General features: G+C 38.6%; 1 protein-coding gene across 3 annotated transcripts in view; it reads left to right on the top strand.

The window, feature by feature from the left end:
* TTC29 (tetratricopeptide repeat domain 29) overlaps positions 1-25,514 on the top strand; it is a 219,935-nt gene that overhangs the window by 39,230 nt on the left and 155,191 nt on the right. For all 3 annotated transcript variants that reach the window (XM_075127723.1, XM_048847298.2, XM_075127724.1), the window contains exon 4: positions 9,847-10,070. In XM_075127723.1, the coding sequence (XP_074983824.1) occupies positions 9,847-10,070 (224 nt within the window). The remainder of the gene's footprint in view (positions 1-9,846; positions 10,071-25,514) is intronic.

The following is a 25,514-nucleotide window of genomic DNA, read 5'->3' as shown; positions in this document are numbered from 1 at the left end:
TCCTTTCTGTTATTGTATTTTTTGAAATAAACTAAAAGAAGTTCAACTTTAAGGCTCTGTATCCTAAACCTCCTTCTGAAGTGGTGCTTGTTTAAATATGTGTTTTTTTCTGTCTGAATAATTCCTCATAATCTTACTTGTCATGACCAGGATTCAGTGTTTATTAAATAACTTTCAAAAAGAGAATTTGATACCTAGAGACCACATTCTTTTTGGTCAGATGAATGTGATCTCTGAAATTCAGGTCTGGCATACATGTGATTTAGCGTAATTAGACAATGATCTAAAAAATAGAACTGTGGGAGGGAGTGAATGGTTTACCTTTCCTGCAGAAACTTCTCTGTGCAGTTGTGTAATGTGAAAGGTTTTTCTTGAAAAGGTTAAAAAAAAGTTCTAATCAACTTCTGTACATTATGTAGAACTTCATTTTCTAAACTCTGCAAAAGAAAGTTTCATATTTAATGGGAAATCATGAATTATTCCATTTATTATCTACTTCCTCCTTTCAAAGAAATGATCTGGATAAAAGGCGGGGTGAATAATTTCAAAAAATACAATACATTTTTAATGGGAAGGTGCAAACTACAGATTCTCATGACTATTAGTGAGTGTAGAGGAAACAGAATTTTACTTGCAAAAACTCATCAAACTCTTGCAAAGATAAAATACATGACATACTTTAATAAAAAACACAGTAAGCTGAATTTTTTTCTTTTTTTTTACGTGACTTGTTGTTTTTACTAAGTTTGGTCATATGGTTTTCAAGAGCTTTTATTTCTCAGTAGTACAACAATATTTTCTGCTGAAGAAAACATACAAGGTATACACAATTGAGTTCTATTTTTGAAACAGTGTGCAGAGGTAAAGCATCGGTCTGTAATTTAGAAAAAGAGTGAAGTATAAAAAGACAATTTAATTTGCTTTGAGACAATAACGACTTTCTAATAATTCTCAGTGATTTTGATTTCTATAAGACTCCTCTGTTTTCCCCTTTTAACTTCTGACTTTTCTATAGGTCCTTAGACTGTGAGCATCTTGGGACAGGGACTGTTCCTTCTTGAATGGTGTGATCATAAACAAATATAATGTACTGCAGGGGATAGGAATTGAATAGTAACTATGTGATAATAAATACTTAGCACTTATATAGTGCTTTCCATTTTCAGAGCATTTTACAAAAGTTAACTAATCCACAGGAACCCCTTGAGGAGGTGTAGTAGGTAAGTAATAGTACCATTATCCCTGTTGTCATGCGTATTATTATATTGTCTTTCTGAAAGAGCTTAAAGTCTAAGACAAAAGACAACAGATGGATACAGACAAAGGGGGGAGTACAAGGAGACAGTGAGAAAATATGAGTATGACAGGCTCTGTACAGTTTTACATATAGTAAAAGAAAAGTACAGGGAGGTTAAATGACCTGTCTCAAACCACACAAAATGTCAAAGATGTAGCTGAGATTAGAACCTGGAAGTCCCTGGCTCCCAGCCTTGTATTCAGTCTATTAAGTACAGTATTAATAGAAGAATTAAGAAATCCTTAATTTTGGTAAACGACTATAACAGAGGTGGCCAAACTGTGGCTCATGAGCTGCATGCGGCTCTGTTACTATTTAAAGTGTGGCTCCTAGAGGCCACCCTCCCCGCCCCTTCTGCCTACCAGACTGGGATGGGGAGCTCGGGGCTTCTGCCCTGTGGCGGGGCTAGGGGCTTCTGCCAGAGATGACTGGTGCCTGCTGAGAGTGAGGGGGTACAATTTAAAGGTTCGATCCCCCACCAGCTTGAGTCATGCTCCCCCAGGCGCGCACACCCTCTTTCCCTCAGTGGCCCCTCCCTTCAGCTCCCAGGTGTTAGCTCTGCATGGAGAGGCAAGGGCAAATAGCTGGGAGCTGCAGGGAGGGGCCTCCGCTCTAGCTCACTGGGGAGAGGCAGCAGCAAAAGCAGCGGCTCTTCCTGCAGCTCCCAGCTGTTAGCTGCTGCCCCTATCCAAGGCACAGCTCCCAGCTTGTTGGTTCCAGCAGCTGCCATGCAGGGAGGGGCCCCGGTGGCCCCATGTGACTGAGCAGGGCCAGCAAACCCTGGCAAAAACCTGGAAGGGCACATGACCCCTCCAATATTGCCTCTGGCTTCAACCCCCTGGTTGCACACCCCGGCTCTCGAACTTCTGAAGATTGTCATATATGGCTTGGAGGGTCAGTAAGTTTGGCCACCCCTATCTATAACAAAATTCGGATGCAACACTACAGGTTAGAGTTAATTTTGATTAATGAACATCCCTGAATTCCAGGAAAATGAGAAAAAATCATTATATTCTAAAGACTGTAAGATACAGTGAATTCCTAATTGCCATTTAAAAATCAACAAAGATCATAGAAAATCAACAAAGAGAATAACATTTTCTCTGACAGTGCCTGAAATATTCGCTAAAGATCACTGTTACATGTTGTGGTGCACAAAGAATATTTTCCTGTGCTTATCACTTTTATCTTTAATTGTTCTGCTTTTAGAGCATTTATATTTAGGGACAGAATATATCAAAAATACATTTCTACATGTATATTTCCATTTATCTGTATTACTGATGATTTTTAATTATTACAGGAATTGTATTCATTTGAAAACAGTTCTTCAGTGTCATCCTTTGATGTTTATAATTGATTAACTGTTCTATTCTTGTAATGTTAAAGTGGCAGTGTGGTTTTAAATAAAAGGAAGAGAGGCAGATATCCTCACTGACATGTTATGAATCCTGATTAAAGAATCCTCACTGACATGTTATGAATTCACACCTGATTGCATGATTGAGCTAAAAAAGTTGTTTGCCAATGAAGATGCAGAGAATATAAGGCAACGGATGACTAATGCTGTATTACTACACTGAAAATTGTTCCCAAATGGTTGTGTATTTATTTTTCATTTTCAACTTACTTATTCAGAACTTCTAAGTAGGAGTTCTGATAAATTGCTCCAACAAAGCTTTTTTATTTAATAGAAAGGGGGCAGGGGAGTTAAACCATTACTTTAACAACTTTCAGAGTTAATTCTATGTAAATGTCCTTCTCTTTAATTATGTGTACAATTACATAGATAATTTTTTCCATCTTCTTGTTTAAAACAAAAATGTTCATTTTAAAAAATCTTGGTGTTTAGGTTGAGGGAATTAATATTTTTACGTTGGGATATTTCAAATTTTATATTTGAATTGCAACAAAACACAAAATTACTTCTCAACCTTGCTGACTAAAAAAAATCTGATTTGGAAGTTAATTATCTATTGCTAGTTAATGGGATCTACTGTACTTTCAAGTCTGCTATTTAATGAGAATTAATATACTCTACAATTTAAAGTATTACTATCCAGTAAGAATTTAATGAAAGGGAAATATTTTAAGCAGCCAGGATGAATGAGGATAGCAAGGGAAGGGTCTCTGGTATTAGTTAAATAACACTGGGCCAATTCCAGCATCCAATGATAATATATGGGACACAGTGACTCTTTAAGCCTCAATCCAGCAAAGCACTTACAATGTGTTTAGCTTTAAGCATATGGGCAGTCCCAGTGAATTCAGTGAGACTACATGCATGCTTGAAGTTAGGTTCGTACCTGAGTGCTTTGCTGGATTGGGGCCTAAATGAATGGTCCTGTGACTTGCAAGGGTATGTGTACATGGTCTTATACCAGTCTGACATAGCTTTAAGCATTACACTCTGAGATATTTGTTGAATCGGTGAAATATTTCAGTTTTACGTATGTATGGACAGTCAAACTAAATCACAGCAATAATTCTACTTTTTGGTTAAGTGTTTAGATATCTTCAAGAATGCACTAAAAAAAGTGTACCTTTATTTTAGCAGCAATTCACTACCTTGTGTTATGGAATGCTTCATTCTTAGGAAGAATTGCCTATAATTGACTTATAGGTATTTTCCATTTTGATTCTTATTAGTGGAATCCTGAAGGTTTTAACAGTGCAGCATTTTTTGGTTTTATGAACTTTCCAAATAGCATTCTTTATTATTACTTAAGCTATATACTTCTAAAATGTTAATGGAGTGGTTCTGTTTTCTCATGTTTGCTTTTATATGTATATATGTTTGTGTATATATTCAAACACACAGACAAAACCTTATGCTTCATAAATCTCACAGTATATCTAAGTATTGAAACATTTAGTCATTTTTTTTAACAATTTATTTTTAAGAAGCAAAAATATCTTGATTTTTTTTTCAGGATTTTGGATATTAATCTGTATGATAACTTTATTGCTAGATGTTGACTTGCTTGCTAAAGAAAGAAACCCAGTTTAGGTTTGAGGAATATAATTAGGCTTGGAAGAATTCAGATTTAATTTTTTTATAATTTTGATGGCTAATATCAATGTTCATTTTATCTATTTAAATTTCTATAGGTACAGGAAATTATGAAGGGGGGATAATTATTTAATGATAGTAGATTTGATATTCAAAAAGTTAGAGCTTTATAACCATTAAAACACAAATTGTCAACATCACATGTCAAAATGTAGAAAAGTAAATACCTTAAACTAAACTCTAACAAGTTTAAAAGAGGCATTTTTTCTTTGCCTATATGTAAACTTCAATTATTGATTGATAAAGATTTTATTTTGTCAGTGTATTTTCTGTCTATGCTGACTTTACAATACAATTAATACACTGTGCAATAATGTTACATTATAATAATGCCTTTTTAGTAAACTATATTATCATTGCTTACTGCATGTAATACTGTGTTTTACTAACTACAATAGACTGTTTAGAAAAATTGACAGGTTTTTTAATTAAATACCAAAGACCTAAAAATATGAGGCCTGACATGGAAATGCTATCAAATGAGAATGGTAGTATTTTTCACCCATTTTGCTGAGGTATAGTTGACTACCCAAGGTGTGAGCTGTGGGAAATCAGGACCATCAAAAGTAGCTCTGCCACAATATATTTTTAATGTGATTATTTTAATACAAGTGTAATTCTTTTGGCCTCTTAAAATGCAAACAGTAAAATAAATCAAAAATAGACTCTTTCACATTTGTCAACCTAACTTACATCATCTACTGCAAGGAAATCTGAAAGTTAAAGCAAAAAATCTGGGATGATATTGAACTGAATTCAGAACATTTTTCTTTTAAAAGTACAACAGAATAACAAGAGAAATACCATGATTTGGGCCATTTAATACAGATTTCCTTGAGTTTGTAACATTTGTGCAACTTAATAACTTCAGTGGCGTTTCTTCTGATTTTATACTGGTTCAGGCAGATCAGTAAAGGCTTTTGGGTTTAAGCCAGATCTTCTGCATCACATGAGCATTACACAAGCATTTCCTTAGGTGCTTTTAAACTTTTTATTTTTTTATACAGAGAAAAAGGTAAACTAGCTATACAATGTAAGAAAGTTAAAATGATTATAACATTAAATGTAAATCTGAAATCTTACTAAAATACCTTGTGTTTTAAAAGTAGCAGTGCCTTTTAAGTTTACATATCCAGGTTTTTTGTAGCTGGTACCATACGTGTGATAACATAAGGTGCATGAAAATAACCTTATATAATTGTTTTTGTTAATGCAAAATAAACAGCTACTACAGAGTAATCTCCTAATTTTCAGAAGTCACTGGTAATTTCTGCAGTTGCTCAACACTTTGAAAATCAAACCATGAGATACTATATTTCAATACTGCTAGAGCAGGCTAAGGGCAAAATTCCCAATCAGATCTGCCCACTGGATCTCAATCCCAGTATTCTCCTTATCCTACATAAATGGACAATCCATTGACATCACCAGGCTTCCATCAGTGGGAGATCGAAGAATGTATGGACAGATAAAGGGTAGACTCTGAATTATATGGATTTGTGTTAAGAATTCTGCCCTTAGTTTGTTGAACTTTATACACTGAACAACAACAAAATCAAAATAAACAACATTGTCTAAAAATAAAAGCATTGTTTGGAAAATTACTTTTTAAATGATCTTCTATGTTCTAAATGTAGTAAAAACAATCTTTAAATTTATGTTTTTAAAATGCTTTCTGAAATCTTGTTTAGGTTTTTTTCACATATTTTCGATGGGGATCACTCGCCAGGAAAGCAAAACCCCATGTTTTATCTTCATATTAGTCTTTGCAATTAAACATAGTTTGTGAATCATCTGATAAAGAATAATGCATGCTTATACTGTGCTAAGTCCACATAGTATCATAGCTTGCCCAATAGTGCATGCAGTATTTGCAGGTTTTGATAGTCTGTCTGTGTGACATTGAGAACAGTAGTCAAATTCACTATCAGTGTATGAAGTGCAGCTCCACTGACTTCATTAGAGTTGTTCCGATTTATTCACACAGTGTATTTGACTCAACATTTGTACTTTTCTTTGTTCTGCAATAGTATGTTGTGGCAGTGGAAGTTGCTTGATTAACATGATCTGACTGCAGTTTTGCCAGATTTCCAGTAGATGCCCCCAGAGACCATTCAACCTATTGACAAATTATTATTACAGTTACAATCCAAGTTCTTTTCTTTTTTTTTTCCTACTTGGCTCTCAGTGAGTCTCGAAGTGGCCTAAATGTTGACAGGAAACCTCAAACCGAATGGATAGAATGTAGACAAATAAGTTTTATAGTTAAATAATAACATCTTGCTATGCAGTAAGATTCACTATGGTCAACATAAATTTGTTTGTTTAAAAAAAAAGCAGACTATTCAGGTAAAAGTTCACAAGTAGTTTTAAAAAATCACTGAACTGTGTGCAGGATATTTTATGTCAATTGATAACTAATGGTCAATTATTGAAAACATGATCAATTTGATTTAGTATCTCTGTTTGTTCCTGTGCACTACATAATGTTATAATGAAACATATGCTTGGATATAAACAATAATGTTGGTAGGGATCTTTAATTCATCTTAAAATGTAATCCGAAGATTACCTTCCTTGTCTCCACTACATCCATGTTAAAAACTAACATGCTTTACTACAGAACACTGACATTTTCAACAGGAATCCTGTTGATAATTGAAAGAATTTCAGTATAATTGTCAAATGATCCCTTAGATTACATTCATAAAATGTATCCCCACAATGTGAATTTAAGGCCATTATAACTCATGCATGATTCATCACTTGTGGTTTATAAATACTTTACAGTAATTTAAAGAGGCAAAAGTGTTATGCTGCTCCATGCAGTAATTTCTGTCCTTTAAGTGTAACTTTGTCAGATAAACTAGCTCTTTTTTATTATACTGTAGTTGAAATGTTATTACTGTAGGTAGGCTTGTTATTGGTACAATATACAGTTATACAATTATCTTCCCCTGAGAAAACTAAATATTAAGTACAGTGAGGTCACTCCAGCTGTAATTTAGTTTCTTTTCTTTTAGTTAATTGGCATAGCCTTTTGCTAGAAAATTGGTGACACAAATTGTAGTTACACCACTGTCTTCATCCTGCATGTAAATGTATTAGTTTGCAAATGATACTTCTCATTTGAGAAAATGTGCTTTGACCTTAAGTAAAATGCATTTGTCTAACGAGATTAGCACACTTGGCTGCGTCAATTTTATGCTACTCTATAAATACTAGTATAATGTTCAAATAATTATGATGGAACCTACAATTGAACTGAATAATGTTTTGACTAGTTACAAATATATTTTATATATTTGTTAAAGATGGCTAGTTATTTTATCTCCGCTTCCTAAATTACTTTTAACATTCACTACTCTTCCCCCCTCTTCCCTCAAAGCTTTCACTACGCTCAATTATACTAATTTAGCGTTCACTGTTATTGAAGTCAGTGGGATTTCCTCCCACCCCCCAATTACTCTCCACAAGCATAGGTGAATTACTTATGCAGGATCAGTATGCATCAGTGGAAGAACAGATCCTTTATTAATGGCTTTTATTTTTATTGTGTTAATGGAATATAAACAGCACAGATCATTGACACTTAAAGCTTATTTTAAAACTTGCCTGCTCCATTTTGACTTAAATAAAAAGGTGTTTACATAATTTTCATTAGTATGGAACTGGAAAATAACTACAGTAGTAATGAATGGAACAGAGACTGGGCCAGCCACAAAAAGGAAATCCGTATGCTTTCCACTATGGAAATGAAGATGTTGTAATGGTCAAATGATTGATTGGACACTCCTTGTTGAGAAATGAAATGAGGTTGTAAGGGGCATACTGCAGGTTGCTCCAGTTGGAGACAAGTTGAGGTAGGTTGGTATGAGCTATGTTGGTAGGATGGCTGTTGCAATGATCGTCAGTGGAAGGCGACCAACAGGGAGACCAAAGACTCAGTATAACTATCTGTATGACAGCTTGGCATAAAGTCATGAGTAAGGCTGCAAGTCCTCACAAGTCACAGATTCCATGGCTTTCCGGGACCTCCGTGACTTCTACAGCGGCAGATGTAGCCGGCCCGGCGGCCCCCCCCCACCAGCAGCAGCAGGGGTCTCGTGCCGCTGAGCCGCCCCTTCCCCCAGCAGCAGCGGGCGTCCCGGGCCGCTCCCCCTTCCCCGAGCAGCAGTGGGCGTCCCGGGCCACACACTCCCCCCTGGCCCATCCCCCCCAGCACCAGCCAAGGTCACGGACGTGCGCTGTCGCACCTCTTCCCCCCGAGCACCCACAGCACTCCCTGGCCACCCCACCCCGCAAGGAACCCAAGATTTAGTCAGGGGTATATAGTACAAGTCATGTATAGGTCACCGGCCATTTTTGTTTACTGCCTGTGACCTGTCCATGACTTCTACTAAAAATATCTGTGACTAAAACGTAGCCTTAGTCATGAGTTTTGGAAGAAGGCTATAAAAGTTGCCAATACTGAATAGGGAAATGGCAAGAAAGAAGAGTTGTTCCTAGGCTAGAATTAGTCTTATTTTTAAATTGTTTAACATGAACCTCACTCAAAACCTGTTAAATGTACAGTAAACATCAGTTTTCAGAATTCCTTATTTTCTTTTATAGGCTCTGAAAATTTTGTAGTAAAAAAGATAGTCTTTTAATGGGAAAAATTGTTTGGGAATATCAGTAGCATAATACAAAATCTAGAGCTTTGTCATTTTAGTGGGATAGAGATGGAATTTTTACCCCACACTAGAGGCCCAATCCTGGAAACTGTTAATTCTGGGCCCTAGATTGTTTCATGCCACTTGAAAGAAGTATTTGGATTAAGTCCATAAATAATGTCTCAAAAGATGTATTACCTCTTGAAAATATTTAATTATGCATCTCTTTTTTTAATATGTATATCTTGCCCATGTTTATCAGTGGAATAACTTTGATATAAATTCTTCATTGTATCTCTGTGGACATGTCATTTGCTTTTAAAATTAGGCAGAAACTATGAAACTTCTGTATCACTAGCTAGTCCCAGATGAAGTCAGACACTGAACAGAGGCAAAATAATATGTAATGATTCTGTTTCTAACAAATACCAATCCACCATTACCTCCAGTAAAACTATTTAACATGTACATTGTTTTGATATGAAGTATGTGCTTATTTTTTTCCCTATGTAGATTAACTCAGTTGACTGTCCTGATTGATTTCAGTTGAGGAACACCAGCATATTTTATAATGCAGTTCCAATAAAAGTACTTATAGATTACCACTATTGCTATATTCTGTTCTATAGTATAGGGTTTAGTTAAAAACCATTCTGTAAAAAATCCTGTGATTAAATGATTCAAATATTACCTCTCCTTTGTTGTTTCTGAAGTCTGCATTTGAAAACCATTGTAGTATCTTTAATTATGTGTGTGGGGGAGGATTGTAGAGAACATAAATACAGATTTAAAGGATTAAAATCAGTATTTCTTATTCCCAGTTACAGGAATTCATACAAGAAGAACATCTGCATAGACATGCTGCGACAGGGTTATCACAAGTCCTTCTCTGAGCTCTTCACTCTGATACAGAAGTGGAATGCCTTGAGGGAGGCTTCAGGGCCTGGGTCAGCCATATGGCAGCAGAAGTCCCTGGAGGAGCAGCCTGATAAGCTGGATCAGCTTCACCATTTCCTGACCAGGGCTGAGGCAGCCCAACGAGCAGGTAAACGGAGGAATTGTGGGTAACAGAACAGCAGGAGCTGCAGCAGTGAGTGCCTGAGGGAAGATTCTAAATTGTTTCATGTATGAATTTGAAACATTACTGCATCTTAGCACATTTCAGCCTTAGTCATCTGAGCTGTATTTATAGACTAAATGATAGGTAACTCTGAATTTCAACGCCACGGATACAGTGAGAGGTTCTGTGAAATAACTGGGAAAGAGCATCTAGAGTGTATTATGTCACTAGAAATCTTGAGATATATTTACAGCCTTGATAACATCTCAGTTATAACCTAGTTCATAGTTTCTTTATTTTTTTTGTTTTATCTATTGATTTTAACAGCTATTTTTTACTTTACTAGAGAAATATAACTTTTAAAACATTCATTTACGCTATCAATATTTTATAAATCTGATATTTTAAAACATAGATGCTGCTCAATGTGGTTACATTTGGAACTGAAAAAATAAAAATGGATTGTAAATATGTCCAGTACAACATGATACACTGATGTGACATATTTTTTAATTAAAAGGTGTTTGTGAAGTCATAACTCTGAATTACTGTATTTTTGCTGTTGCCTAAAAATAAATTGTTATTCTATTTAAAGTATTCTTTTACTGTAAATACTAGATCATGCAATAAGTTTCTTTCTTATCCTTCATAATAGTAGGAGCTGAGGTTATATACATTTCCATTACACTCCACTAGTTTCAGTTTATATTTTTGATCATTTAGGGTAGGATAACTTAAAACAAGGTTTTGACAAGGAACATCCTTCATCTCAACTTTTTAGACAGGGCAAACTTTTTTTTTTTACGGACTTCTCCTGTAGTTGAATATTTTTACTTTAAAAACTGAATTTTAGGCCATTGTATTTATTCTGAATTGTAATTATAGCCAACAAACTGCACAATGGGCTAAGGTTCTGGAACAGCCTTCCAATGGTGTAGGGGAACAAACATCCTAACGAGTAGTAAGATGGAGCTTGATAAGTTTATGATTGGAATTGTATATTGTGGTTGCCTGTGATAGTATCAGACTGGATGATCCAGGAAGTCTTCCACTCCTATGTTCCTAAGACGGGTAAAAGTTAATGGACTGTCTTGGAGTGGGGATAAAGCCATCTTCACTTTGATGGAATACAAGGAGAAGAAATAGCCTTTTCACCTGGGCTGTCCTGATACAGGAATTTTGAGTATGATGCCTAAAAATAAAGGCTTCGACTGGACTTTATGTTGACTTATGGTGCATTTGTTTATTAACAAAGTCCATGAGGGGAAGTGAGTTGTGACCCTATAGCGTGTGTGGGCTGTGTCTTAAAGCAGGTGGGTAAGGTAGGAAATATAACAAAATATTAGCATTACTACAGGTTTCAGAGTAGCAGCCGTGTTAGTCTGTATTCACAAAAAGAAAAGGAGTACTAGTGGCACCTTAGAGATTAACCAATTTATTTGAGCATAAGCTTTCATGAGCTACAGCTCACTTCATCGGCATCCGTAGCTGTAGCTGGAAAGCTTATGCTCAAATAAATTGGTTAGTCTCTAAGGTGCCACTAGTACTCCTTTTCTTTTAGCATTACTACAGTTAATACAATGTTGCACAATTTAAGGTCCATAGCTAAGCATAACATTGTCTTCTAAAATTAAAAATACTAGAGCCAACCAAGATTTCGGGGAGGGAGATTAGTTTTAGGTTTATGCAAGTTTGCATTTGAAAATATAATTTTAATTTATAAATTAAATTCCATTTAGCCACATTGTTTAGATATTTTCCATATAACCATAGAGATGTAGGGCTGGAAGGAATTCAAGAGGTCATGTAGTCCATCCCCACCCCATGCTGAGAAAGGATATAAGACTTGTTATATGTTCCATTTTGGATAATATCTCTTAAATGGTTTACCACTTATCTATAAATGGATGATGCATGTTGTAACTTCTGCTCTGTTGCTGTAAGAGGTTGTTGGTTAACAGGAACAGTTGCACAAGAAGTTTATTTTCCAGTGCCGTGGATTAACTAACCATATCTTAGAAGGTCAGAGGTGGGGATAAGTGAATACTGCTTTATGAAATACAAGGACGGTGAAAGTGAACTTGCCTCCCAAATCTTAATAATGAATAAACCCATGATTAAAGAGGCCTTTGGCTTCACAACCACTATTAGACATTCCGGATGCTTTTTAAAAATTCTCTAGCAGTGTTTGAGCTGAAATGGGCTATTTGGAATTCAGACACTTTTGTATTATATGATCTTACTACTTAATGATGGTCATGGAGTAAGAGCTGCTGCTGCCAGATTTAGAAGTTTATAACTCCTCCAGATTGATTGCTAACCTACTGTGTTGATAGCAAAAGCTACGTATTCATTTGGCTGCTTTCTACATCTCAGTAGGAGAATTTGTTACTCTTGTTTTTACTAAGTTATCATAAGGACAGGACACCATACTGCTCAGAAAGAATTTTCTGCATGGGAAATACCAATATGCTGTACAAATCAGCATTGGAAGGGCAATCATTTTTGTTGCTTTCTTGGTTATGAATATTGTGATGGGTTGATTTTTCTTTAGTGTTTTGTAAGAATATGTGTTTAGTTTTTTCATGTCCTTTATTGCTATTGCCTGGTGATGTATTTCTGGCTGCTACGATGTTTGCTGATGATAGACATATAGTTTAGATAAAACTGAGTCTAGCCTGACGCAAACCAGAAAAACTACTTCTTTGCCATCTACCTGTTTGTTTCATTTCAAGTCTGAGGTGCTGCTAATCAGTAGTCATAGCATAGCTCTTCTGAAGAAGCACAAGCCCAACATGTGTGTGAAAATGTTTCCTCATTACTGTGGTGTCCCGGTTACCAAAATTTCTTACTTTACCTAGCAATTTGAAATGAACAAGACTACGTGGCATGGATCCTCAGTGTTCTGAGAACAGTGATCCCAAACAGCTAATGGATACCTTTTGAAGAGAGCTCCCTGATTCTGGTGACGTAACAGATGATTTTACTCATACATGGACTAATATATAAGCAGTGTTAAGGTACAAGCTGTGATATTGGCATCAGAAGAAGCAGAATATTTTTTTTCTTTTCAGCTTTTGGCAAACTGATCTTTGGTCTCTTTTTAGCACCTGTTTTCACCATATGTTCTTCTCACTACTTTTTGCTTAGTCAGTTTGTGTTGCTGTTGTTAGTATGCCATATCTCTAAACTATTGGTTTTGTTACCATCATCAATAAAAGGCACATGTTCCCTGACATTGTAAGAGTCACCCACCATGTTCTCCATATTGCTCCTGTTAATATCAATATACATCTCAAGCTTGTTTGTTCTTCATATCATTACAAAAGAAATTGAAGAATGCTTTACCATTCCTATTGCATGAATCAAAAAATGAGATGTATCAGTGCATGTTTTGCCAGTGTTACATTTGTTATGTACCATTTACCATTGCTCACAGTCAGTGAATTTTTGTTTTCATTTTTACTGGCAAATTATGATGGGCCTTCAGATCTTACAAGACTGCAAGATGCTTCCTCCAAATCAGCCACCAAAGCAGTATCATGCAAGGGACTGGTTATCGAATCTGGCCCCTTTCACCACAATAGCTGAGTACCTCCCAAGTATTTAAAAATAGAATTAAAAGAGAGATACTATTGTCCCTTGCAGCTTGTAGGAAAAACAGCTGATAGGGATTTATCTTTCCCTGGATTAAAACAAGAACCACCAGGAGAAACTGGAAGAGTTATAGGTGATATGTGTAAAAGTGCAGGCTTGAAGTTTTATTGATGATGATATTTCAGATGCTGCTAATTTGAAAGTAATTTACAATTATTCTCCTGACCTCAGCCTAACTACTGTGGGCCTACCTCATCTTTTTGCTAGGTTTGTTTACAGAAATAAAACAAAAAGTCTGGGCTGCTTCTCCATGTTATGTTTTTATAATGTAAGATTGTAATAAATAAATAGGTTGCTCTGGCATTCATCTATCCTTTCTGTGTGACATAGCACTTGGTGTAAACCTTTGCCGTTTGATATGCTTGTGAAAATACTATTAATATCTGTTCACTTAAAGCAAAATTGTGGTTGAGAAGCGGTATAGTACTAAGGATAGGTAGAAGGTGCACCACCTGAACAGTTGTATCTGGAGGCATACTTCCTTGAAAGGCAGACTTAGTGCATTCAAGATGTGCTGGCAAACAGTTGTTGTTGTGCCTTTGAAGAGGGACAGCTAGACTTCCCCTCTCACCTCTTTCTCCTCCTTCCCTCCTCCCCCACCCCCGAGTTGTGCTGGTATGCAGTGAATATGAGGCCATAGTCCCACCCTTCTCAGCCATGCCTTCTCAGGTGCTGCTTGTACTGCCAGCAATGCTAGCTGTGGTCCCCAACATCTTCAAGACAAATTATGGCTAACCCCCAAATAGGTGCACTGACTGAGAAGAGTTCCTTGCATTCTTTTCCTTGGTATAGTGCCTGCCATAATTTGGCTGGCTATTAGTGTGTGTGTGTGTGTGTGTGTGTGTGTGTGTGTAAGCAACATTTACTTAAGAAATCTTTTACTTTGCTTGGATCTAGAACTTGTTAACAGCACCCAATTAAAAATTACTAAGGAGAGCACCCCACCTCTGTGACGAAGTGTCTGACCCATCCCTACTATAAATAATGTAAAAGAAAATAGAGCCCCAAACACTGGATTTTAAGAGTTGCTGTGATCTTACATGGTGCATGTTGCTGACCCTGTAAACAGCTCTGCAGACACTGCTATCTTTTTTTATCATCTTTGTTCATTTATGCTTTGGGGCTATGTAGGCCCCATTTAGGCTAACTAACTCATTTGAATCAACTCCCCAAATCACACATCTATTTTTTTAAGTACATAAACAAATACATACATTTTTATTTTACTATTAGGGTCCTATACAAAGTATACCGTAAAGGATCACAGTGTTCCTGCCTTGATGAGTTTACAGTCTAGCAAGATAGGCAACACACACAAAGGTTTAGCAGTTGATACTAACTTAAACTTACGTTTTTCTCCAATAGTAGTGTGGAGACAGGTTTTGCCAATAAGTTAGTATTTGTTGACTTCACAAAATGCCTTTTCAGGAGGTACATGAATGAAGAAAGAGTGGGCACATGATGCATTGTTATTGGGAGGTTATACCTCTGTCTTCCAGGAAAGATATTAACAGTTACGAAGGACTTACTGTTGAAAAGGCTTCGGCACCATACAATAAGAAACTTTCCAATAAAATTTCAACCTGTGTCTTTGGCTGATTTAGATATACTGCAATAACAATGTTGCTTGTGGTATTTAGGATGAAACCAGAAAGTGACTGTGTGAACCAAAAATAATAATAAATTTAAAACGTGAAGATATCTGAACTTCAGAAAAGGATTGGTTGTAGAAGCTGTGGATGGTGGACTTTTTTTTCTAAACAGGTTTGTCCCTCCCTAATTTCTACTGTTACATAGAAACAATATCAGAATGAACAGTTAACAGAGACTGATTAGCAGTAAGTGAAAGTTTGCCTTGACTACCTCTCAATTCTCTTTTACTACTCATGGCAGTGAAATGGAACGCGGTATTGTCTGCCTGCTATGCCGTAGTGCCCTTTCATTGACTCAGTCTGTAACTCCTAATTTAGTGAGTTTCGTTTAGTGAGAAATTTCTGTCCTGTTGGCAGCCCTTTATAGTTTAAAATCTTTCCTTTCTTGTGACTACCACTCAGTGCCAAGGTGACTTTCTCTTTCCAGGGGTTCCCCAAGTAGATCAATTCCTGGAGGTTTCCAGGCCAGAGCTCCTAAACACCTCCAAGTCACACTGATATCCCTTGGCACCTCTCAATCTTCTCATTGGTTTACAACAGTATCCTTACTAGGCATTCTGGAGCCCCTTATAGATCCTCTAGGAGCTGCTCTCTTCCCACAAACAACCTAGATCCCCCTCACCAGTTATATCTCTTACTAGACCACTCAGGGAAGTAGACTTCCCAAGGGAATGGTGGAGAAAACAACTTGAGGAAAAGGCACAGGGTCAGGAGGAAAAATCAGAAGAGGACTCTCTCCAGGATCCACAGGAAACTTTTTAACCTCTTCTGGCTGACTACACCTAAAGATGTGTCGTCTTCCTCACCAAGTGAGGCAGTGATATCTGCTCCAGTGCCACCTCCTGATGATTTCAGGACTTTTCAGGAGTTGCTAGGAAGTCTAGCAGGCACTCTGGAATTATCTGTGTTAAGGAGAAAGCACATACATTATTTAACATTACCAGTTCTAATTTCCCAGACAAATTGGCAGTGCCAATAAGTAGTCTTAAGAGTCTGCAAAAGGCATATGGCAGACTCCAGCTTCTGTACCTCCAATATCAAAATGAGCAGAGAAAATACACCAAGTCCTTCAAAAAAGATTTGAATACTTCTAATCGTATGTGACTCTTGTGTCTCTAGTGGAAAATGCGGAACAGGAGAAATCCAAGAAGACAAGGCCATGTAAAACCACTTCTAGTAACAACGCTCTCAAGAGTCTTGACTGCACAGGCAGAAAGGCCTATTCCTTAGCATCTCTTCAACTCTAATATCCAGCTAGTCACTCGGTATGACGACCTGACCTAGGACAAAGTAGCACCATTTGAGAAGCTCCCACAGTACGCAAGGGTTGATCAGAGATCCATCATTTCAGAGTGACAACTAACAGTGCAACTTTGCTCCAAGCAGCCCTCGGTGCCTCTCAAACAGCAGCCCATTCCATGACTACAGCTATCACCATGATAAAGATCATCCTGATTACAGTCCTCAAAGATTACCAGAGAACTCCAAATGATTATCTAAGATCTTCCTTTCAAAGCTCTCTCACACACACACACGAATCATTACACTACCTAAAGGGGATACACTGAGATTTATGCATCTGCTACCAGGGACAATTCAGTCAGCAAACTTCTTTCTTTCAGCAACAGAAGCCTTCTCATTGTACTGCTAAACGGGAAGTCTCACTTTTCCTCCCTCTTCTATTACCATCACTCTGCATCATCTTCTGAGTAGGAGGTTTGACATTCTAGTCAAGAGCTGTGGACCAATCCCAGTAGACCATCCTTGTCTCTTTTTCATTGCTGCTTTTCCATTTTTCTCTGGCATGGTTTTAAAATTACTTCATATTGATGGATATTAGAAATTACCAAAGGCTGTTCTATTTGATTCTAATCCTTTCCCTGAACCTTGACCTTCAGAGAGCTTACTTTCATATAGTGATTCATCTAGCCTACAGAAAATATCTGTTTTATAGTGGGACATGACCACTGTCAATACAGGATTCTACTTTCCGACCTGTCTACAGCTCTGAGGGTATTCACAAAACGCATGTCAGTGGTAGCAGCCTGTCTGAGACAGGAAGGAATACATGTGTACCCATATATGGACAAGTGGCTTCTGAGAGGGAAATCCCACAGGAAGTATTCACAGTCCTCAACCTGTTCCACTCCTTAAGACTGAGAATGAATTTCAAGCCATCCCTCACTCCTTCTTAGCCCATAGAATAAAGGGTTTTTTCTGGATTCCAAGTTGGTAAAGGCATTCCTCTCTCTAGAAATGATTTCAGACTATCCATATATGAGAATCCTGGCAACAGTAAGACTCTGGCTCAAACTATTATATCACATGGTATCATGCACTTATGTGATACCTCTTGCCAGATGTCCCCTTTCCAAATCTGGCTGAGATCTGTTTATCAACCCAGACATCATAGACACTCAGCTCCTGAATTATCTTCCCTGGATAGATGGACAAGCCCACAGATGGGCTGCAAAGGTGTACAGTTTTGTACCCCATTTCCCATTGTGGCACTGATTACAGATGTGTCGACAGCAGATTGGAGGCCCAATCTAAAGCACCTACAAATTCAAGGCATGTGGTTCTGGAAAAGGTTGTTGCTCCATATCAGTGTGCTGGAACTCCAGACAATTTGACTGGCCTGCAGAGCCTTCCTGCTGCTCCTGAAAAGAATCACAGTGCAGATACTGGCAGACCACAGCACTGCAACATGTTCTATCAAGAGGCAGCGGGTGCCTGTCAAGAAGCAACAAAAATGGTGCCATCTTGATGGGATAACTCCCATGGCCCTTCACCTACGAGGACCAAACAACTATCTTGTGAATTACCTCAGCAGGCAGGTACTCTACCAACCACAAGTGGTTGCTGAAGTAATCTATTCTCAAGCCTGTATTCCACAGATGAGGCTCTCTTGTGACAGGCCTATTAGCCACCAGCAAGAACAAATGCATCCTTTTCTGCTCCAGAACAGGTACCAGCTCAGGGTCCCTCTAGGATGCTTTTCTCATCCCGTGGTCTCAGGACAGCCTCTTGTTGACTGAACTCCCCACCAGTGTCGTAGAACTGATAGAAGAGTGCACTAGGAGTTGGGGCCCATTTATTCGTGTTATTTTAGCCATTTCTTCATCCACCTGCTGGCTATGCTGTCAGTGGCACATTTACTTCCTCAGCTTGAACTATCAGGCTTCTAGCAGGTCTGTCAGTACATTTACATTTAACTGCCATTTCAACTTGCCACCCTCCTGTTCAAACCTACAGTGTTCATGAATTCCACTGTGTCACAGTTTTTAAAAGATATGGTTCATGTTTATCACTCTATGCAGAAGCCTCCGACATCCTAAGACCTTAATGTAATTCTTCTAGGGACCCTCCATTTGAACCCTTATCCAAGTGCTCTCTTCACTGTCTCTCACTCAAAACCATTATCTTTATTGAAAGAGTGGTTTCACAATTACATACCTGACTCTTTCAACTTTCTGTTTCCATTCATATGGTATCTCACTACTTGGTCAGTACTATCATCCATTTGATAAGTGTTTTTTGATGAGAAATGGTAATATTGTATTAGTTTTCTATTCTAGTATAAACAATAAAACATTTAATATATATTTCCTGATGGCAGGAACACATTTTACAAAAATAGAGGGGTATAATGACTCACCCACCATATGGGAAATTTTATATCTTAGTTACCTTATGTGACGGGGCAAGGCCAGATGGCTAAAGAAAAGTAGTGGGAGATAGATATATTAGCTCCAGGCTAAACAAATCCCTGGTACCCGGTTAAGTGAAATGGAAGCTGCTCCAGGTCAATTAAGACACCTGGGGCCAATTAAGAACTTTCCAGAAGGCAGGGAAAATGCTAGGTTGATTGGGACACCTGAAGCCAATCAGGGGCTGGCTGAAACTAGTTAAAAGCCTCCCAGTCAGTCAGGTGGGTGTGCATGTCAGGAGCTGTGGAAGGAAGTTGCGCTGTTGGAGAGGCTGAGTAGTACACACCATATCAGGCACAAGGAAGGAGGCCCTGAGGTAAGGGTGAAGTGGAGCTTGAGGAAGTAAGGGCTACTGTGGGGGAAGTAGCCCAGGGAATTGTACATGTCATGTTTCTAAAAGGTCATCTACCCTAGCTGATACTATTAGGGTCCCTGGGCTGGAGCCCGGAGTAGAGGGTGGGCCCGGGCTCCCCTCCCCCCACCTTTGCCCCCTGATTAATCACTGAGACTGGGAGACAACAGAGACTGTGCAAGGAAGGATAACTTCTCCTCACAGCCCTTGCTGGCTTATGATGAAAATGGCTCAGTAGACTGTGACCCTTGTCTCGAGAGAAAGAAGGGTTACATAGAGGGTCACAGTGAGCCTCTGAGGCTAGCGAAATCCACCAAGAAATGTGGGACCCACGGAGGCAAGGACAGAGCTTTGTCATACTAATTTCTAATATTTTTTCCTCATGGGATTGTAAAAATTCACTCTGACTAAATCAGCTGTCATTTGTTGTTGTCAAACTAACCTCGGTACATTCCTAGATTTGAAAATCCAAGACTTTTAATCTAGAAGAAAATAAGGCTTTTGAAAGTCCGTCTTTTTTGGATGTGCTTTCTTGTGACACCAATGCATTTGATCAGCTTCTGTCCAAGACAGTTATTCAGAAATGGTTGTCTTTGTGCACTTCTCATTGTTATTCACTGGCAGGATTGTCACTGGAGGGTCAAATTAAAGTTCATTCAATCAAAGCTGCGGCAGTAACAATAGTCAGCCTCAGGTCAGTTCCATCTCTTGAGATTTGTAGGGCAGCTACCTGAAGTTATTTGCATAATTTTACGTAATATTACTGCCTCAAAATTTTGTAACAAAGAGTTTAAAGGCAACCTATCTCTATCTAGGGCTCTTTGCCCAATTGAAAGTTCAAACTCGCCTTTGCCTTTTCCCATTTTTGTCCTTCTAGTAGTACCTCTTTTGTCTGTGCATATTATGTATATTGTGGTATGTTTCAGGGTTTTTTACTTTGATATAATTAGTTTATAATGTGTAGTATTATATTCTTATACTTCCAAACCTATTAATAGCCAGTATTTTTGTGTGTGTGAATATTACTACTATTTCAAGGTGACCTCTGCTTGTTTCTTTTTCCAGAATGATCTTTAGAAGCCATCTGGAAAGCAGTGCCCACTGGGGAACACAAATGCCCTCATGTAGTAGCAAATAGTTAGTATCTGATTATAAAATGGTTGTGTGGTCCCAACCACTTGAGTTGCTTCCTTTCAAAGGCCAGTTGCAGGGACCTTCTATGCCCAGAGCCATTCTGAGAGATTTTGAGCCAAAGTGCCATTCATTTCTAGTGTGTTGTATAGTTAGTAAATTTTAGGTCATTTGCACTGTTGGACATTTAGTTTTTGTTCTGGACCTAGGTACTCAGATCATTTAGACATGGCTGATCAGGCCTTCAAGTATTTGGACAGATTTAAGTGGTATGTATCAAATCTATCACTTGTTACCAGAGGCTGGCTACCACAGGATGATTGTCCCCTTTAAGAGGGAATGGGTTCCAGTGCACTTGCGACTGATTACCTGCTGTCCAATTGGGCTTAAGGGAAGATATCTGTGCACTATAAAGGGAGAGATAGCAACTGGGGAAGCTGAGAGAGGAGAGCTGCTGCTGAAAAGGCTCAAGAAGAAAGCAGCTAGGGAAGCTGCTAGAGGAATGGCCTCAGAATCTAGCAAACACAGGCCCACAGGGGGGCCTGTACAACTCCCTGACCTCAAGGAGAGAGACTGAATCAGCAGAGCCTAAGAAGGGCTGATGACTGACTGCCCATCAGAGAGATTTGGAGCCAGACAGACCCTCCTCCCTGAGGTCTCTCTCCCCCTAAAGGGACCAGTCACTCTGTGACAGTGGTGTGTGTGTGTGTGTATACATGCTGCTTGTTCTCACTGTGCTTGAGTAGAGGGCCTACACATATTGAGCCTGCAATCAGAGGCTCTGGAAATCCTTGCCTTCTTCACTAAAGAGGTTTATAAGTCCAGTCCCTGGATCCAACATCAATTGAGCTGCCTGTTCCTATGAATAGAGATAGCAGGTTATCTTCAGCTTCAAAGACAGGCAAGTTGAGGATGACCCCTGGCAACAAAGAAGTTTGTACCAGATAGAGGTCCAGGGCTCTAGTACCTAAGTTTTCTACAGGCACTAAGGTCTCATTGGCATCAAGAACATCAGCTCAAAGAAGTGAACCATCCAGGGCCAATTTCACTGGTGCCAAGGCCAAATTCAGCTTCTAGGGATCCCTTCACTAGGGTGGCAGGAATTTCTCAGGTATCTAAAACCCAGCTACAAAGCAGATACCTATTGATGTGTTGGATCTGCGGATTCCCTTGGGAATGGAGAGATTAATTTAATTGAAGCAAGCCAATGTGAGTACTCACTTGGTGTCAAGTAAGATAGTGTCAAAACATGAGACTGACAATACAGAGTTCTCTGGCACCATGGGCTCAGTCTCAAGCAGGTTCTCTTTTCAAGGATGCTTTGGTTTCTCTCTCAGCTGCCTTCCACAAAGGCAAGAGAAAGAGAAGTGCTGTTGGGCCTTCAGTACCAGAGTTCTCAACAGTGTCCCTGAAGAGGAAGAGATAGAACCATAAGGTCCAGGAACCATAAAGCTTAAGTTGCCTTCCGTGGCACCACCAGTGCCAATGGCTTCAGCTTTATCAATAAAGAAAAGGAGTATTTGTGGCACCTTAGAGACTAACCAATTTATTTGAGCATAAGCTTTCGCGAGCTACAGCTCACTTCATCGGATGCACAGTATACTTTCCACAGTATGCATCCGATGAAGTGAGCTGTAGCTCACGAAAGCTTATCCTCAGATAAATTGGTTAGTCTCTAAGGTGCCACAAGTACTCCTTTTCTTTTAGCTTTATCAATGTTCCTGATACTTAAGATTCCTGGTTCCTTTCCTCCATCTGTAGTTTTTTAAGGACCTTTATCACCATGATCAAAGTAAATAGTCTTATTCTTGAGTATGCACTTTTCTGGGGAAGATTGAGCCCAGTCCCATTGGAGCTGTACATTGTATTGGAGTCTCAATCAGGGCCCCAGTTCTGTGAATTTTTCAAGTTGGCTGTGAACCTAACATCTCAGAGTGCCTCAGTGCCCTTGTAGTCTTGTTCTCTCAGGTTCTAAAAGGAACTCTTTCTCAGTTTCTTCAGCCTCTTGGCTGAAGTCTGAAGTCTTGGCCTTTGGAAGTCTGGACATCATAAAGGTCAACAATAAAACCTACTTCTCTTCTTCATCCATCTGACTCTCCCAGAACACCTAGGATGTTTGTTTTCCCCACCTCCAGACCAATGCTAATATTTGTCCTTTCTATTTGTCAGTATTCTAGTCTGCCTGTTTGAGGAAAAGAAGGGGAGGAAAATTTGTAACAACCCCTCTTCTGATCAGCAAGAACAGTTTTCCTGTTGTATTTAGATGGAATATATGGGCTCAAAGTGTCAAAGATGTTAAGACCCTGTCATAGTCCAATATTAAATAGTGTTAAATAAGTGTAGGATATGGTATGCAGAGACCTCTGACTGCTTAGTACTGTGGCAAAGACACCATTAAACATCATTTTAACTGTTTATTAAAGATAAAGAAAAGAAGGCAAAACAGTTAAAGTATTTGAAATATAACATTTTAACACATCCGTAGTTCCCTTTTCCTTTAGCTGGAGAGAGTTTTTAGAAGGAAAAACACTCTTTTTAACAATCTGTTAGATGATATTAATGATGGGGAATAACTTTTATGTTCTTATGGGGAAAAGGAAAGAAATTAGTTGAGATGGACTGAAGTTGGCATCGCTGCTGCTGTTAAAGTCTGATCCTGTTTTTGGAAGACAAAACAAAATACACACAAAAGGGGAGAGAAAAGAACAGCAAAAATAGAAAATACAGTTTCTGGTTTTGACTCTCACTTGCAACCTCAGTGCTGGAGAAGCACAGGCACAGCACACAGTCTTATCAGCCACTTGGAGACTTGGAAAACTTGTACCAGCATTGTGCTGTTTAGGATATTGCTTTCAGTTGCTGCTTCCTGGTCATAGGCTTTCATCAGTCTTGCAAAATATAAATTCTTAACCATCAAAGCCAGACTCTTATTAGACAGAAGGAAAAAGGAGAGGGATAGGAAAGAGAAGAAATAAATTGGGGAAGGAAAAAGACACATGGTGTGGGGAGAGGATATATGCAAAGTCACACATCCCAGGTGATGGTTGAGATTCAACTGAAGCCAGTAGAAATGGCAATGCCATCTGGGCCCCTCTCAATGGGCCAATCTGTTGAAGATATTTCTCAGGATCAGAATGACAAAGGCCTGGGGAACCAAGAGATGGGTTGAGTAGAGCTAAGATAGTGAAGATCTCTTTTAGTAGGCCAATTTTAGTTCACTGATTTTTGGTCTCTCACTGTCTTATTTAACAGGTATGATCTTAACACAATCCTTGAATTATATCAGTAGGCCTTTTTGTGCGGACTAATTCACTCTTCCTTTCTCCATTTTGTACCTTTTTCCCATCAAAATTTGTGATTGTAGGTTATTTATAAACTGTACTCAGTTTTTACAATTGAGCTCGCAATTAGGGTACATTTGAAGACCCAGTTATCACAATGCTGCTACTTCAACTTTCTCTGAGGATTTGTACCCTTCAGCTCATTCATCACTAGACTATTTAAGACAGTTCCAGGAGTTGCTAGGACATAAGACAGAGGCTCTGGCATTGGAAATATCAGCAGTCCATGAAAAGACACTCATGGCTATTCAACATTGTAGAGCCTAACAGAAAGAAACTCCCTTGCCCCATTACTGTTAGACTGCTGGGCTCTGTTAAGAACATCCTCAATCCCAAGCACATCTGAGAAGTTACTACATCCTGTGGTTCCTAACCTACTATACTCCTGATTCCTGGGTAGTCTGTTACCAATGAAAGGGTGAGAAGTTCCAGCACAGGTCAGACCTTCCTATCAGATAAGCATGACAAAATATTTACATTTTGGGAAGGAAAGTGTACTTTCTGTATGGCCAGACATCAGTTTCATCTTTGGGAGCAAATGCTCCCCCTAAATGACCACCTTCCTGAGGAGCAGAAAAATTCAGAAAAATTGCTGGTGATTGAGGAACAAGAAGTGACCAAGAACATTCTGTGAGGTAGTTTGAGGCTTGAGACATTCTGGCTCAGATGTTTCTTTAAGGTAGTACTCCTTGCTTATATCATTGAACCTTTCTCCTAAAGCTCAGACCTGTGTTGAAAATTTGCATTGCGGGTGAGGTGCTTTTTCAGCCTCAGGAGAGAATGAAAGACATCAAGTTCACCACAAGATCACTGAAACTCCTTCAGTAATGTCAGATGAGGAGCACCTCAACATTCCTGTTGTGGTATCAGAAATCTTCCTTGCCATCCTTAGCTTTCAGCCTCAATATCAGAAGAGGCAGAGCAATGGAAAACATCTAACAAAGACAGCTGCTTCATTTTCTGCTGTTTGTGTTTCTCAGAAAAAAAGAATGCAAATTTGATACATTGGCTGAAAACCCAAAGCCAGTTTTAACTTCTGATTTCTTCTCTTTACCTCTCCCTCTTATACACACTGTTTGGGCACTTGTTTGACACATTTCATTGTGGATTTACTATGAATTCTTGGGTACTCAACATCTTTCAGTTTAGATAGGTGGTCCAATTCCACTCCAGGGTGCCTCACAAAGTAGTATAGGCACCATGCTAAGTAATTTTTTTTCTCCTTTGTGACACTGCCCCTATGTAACCAGATTTTAAGAGTTGAATGCCTGGCCATGAAACTTTTTTGACTTTCAGGGGTGTGTGCACACTCTTTGAGCCCAACATTTTGCTAATTGATGGTATGAACATCTCATCCCTTCTAACTGCCTGTTGTCTCTTCTCTACCTCCAGAACCTTTAGAATTTGAACTCTGTGCAGCAAGAGGAAGGGTCAGCGTAGCTCTTTGGAAACCATTCATTCAAATTTCAGAGAACACAAGTTACTTTGATAACCCCGTTTCATCTTAAAACTTCATAGTTTAGAGGTTTACTGTGTGTTGTGGACTTTCAGATCATGGCTTGATGAAATATCTTCTTCCTGGGTAC

The sequence above is a fragment of the Caretta caretta genome, chromosome 4 (genome assembly GCF_965140235.1).
Source record: "Caretta caretta isolate rCarCar2 chromosome 4, rCarCar1.hap1, whole genome shotgun sequence".
NCBI lineage: Eukaryota > Metazoa > Chordata > Testudines > Cheloniidae > Caretta > Caretta caretta.
This window is presented reverse-complemented; position numbering and strand designations above follow the sequence as displayed.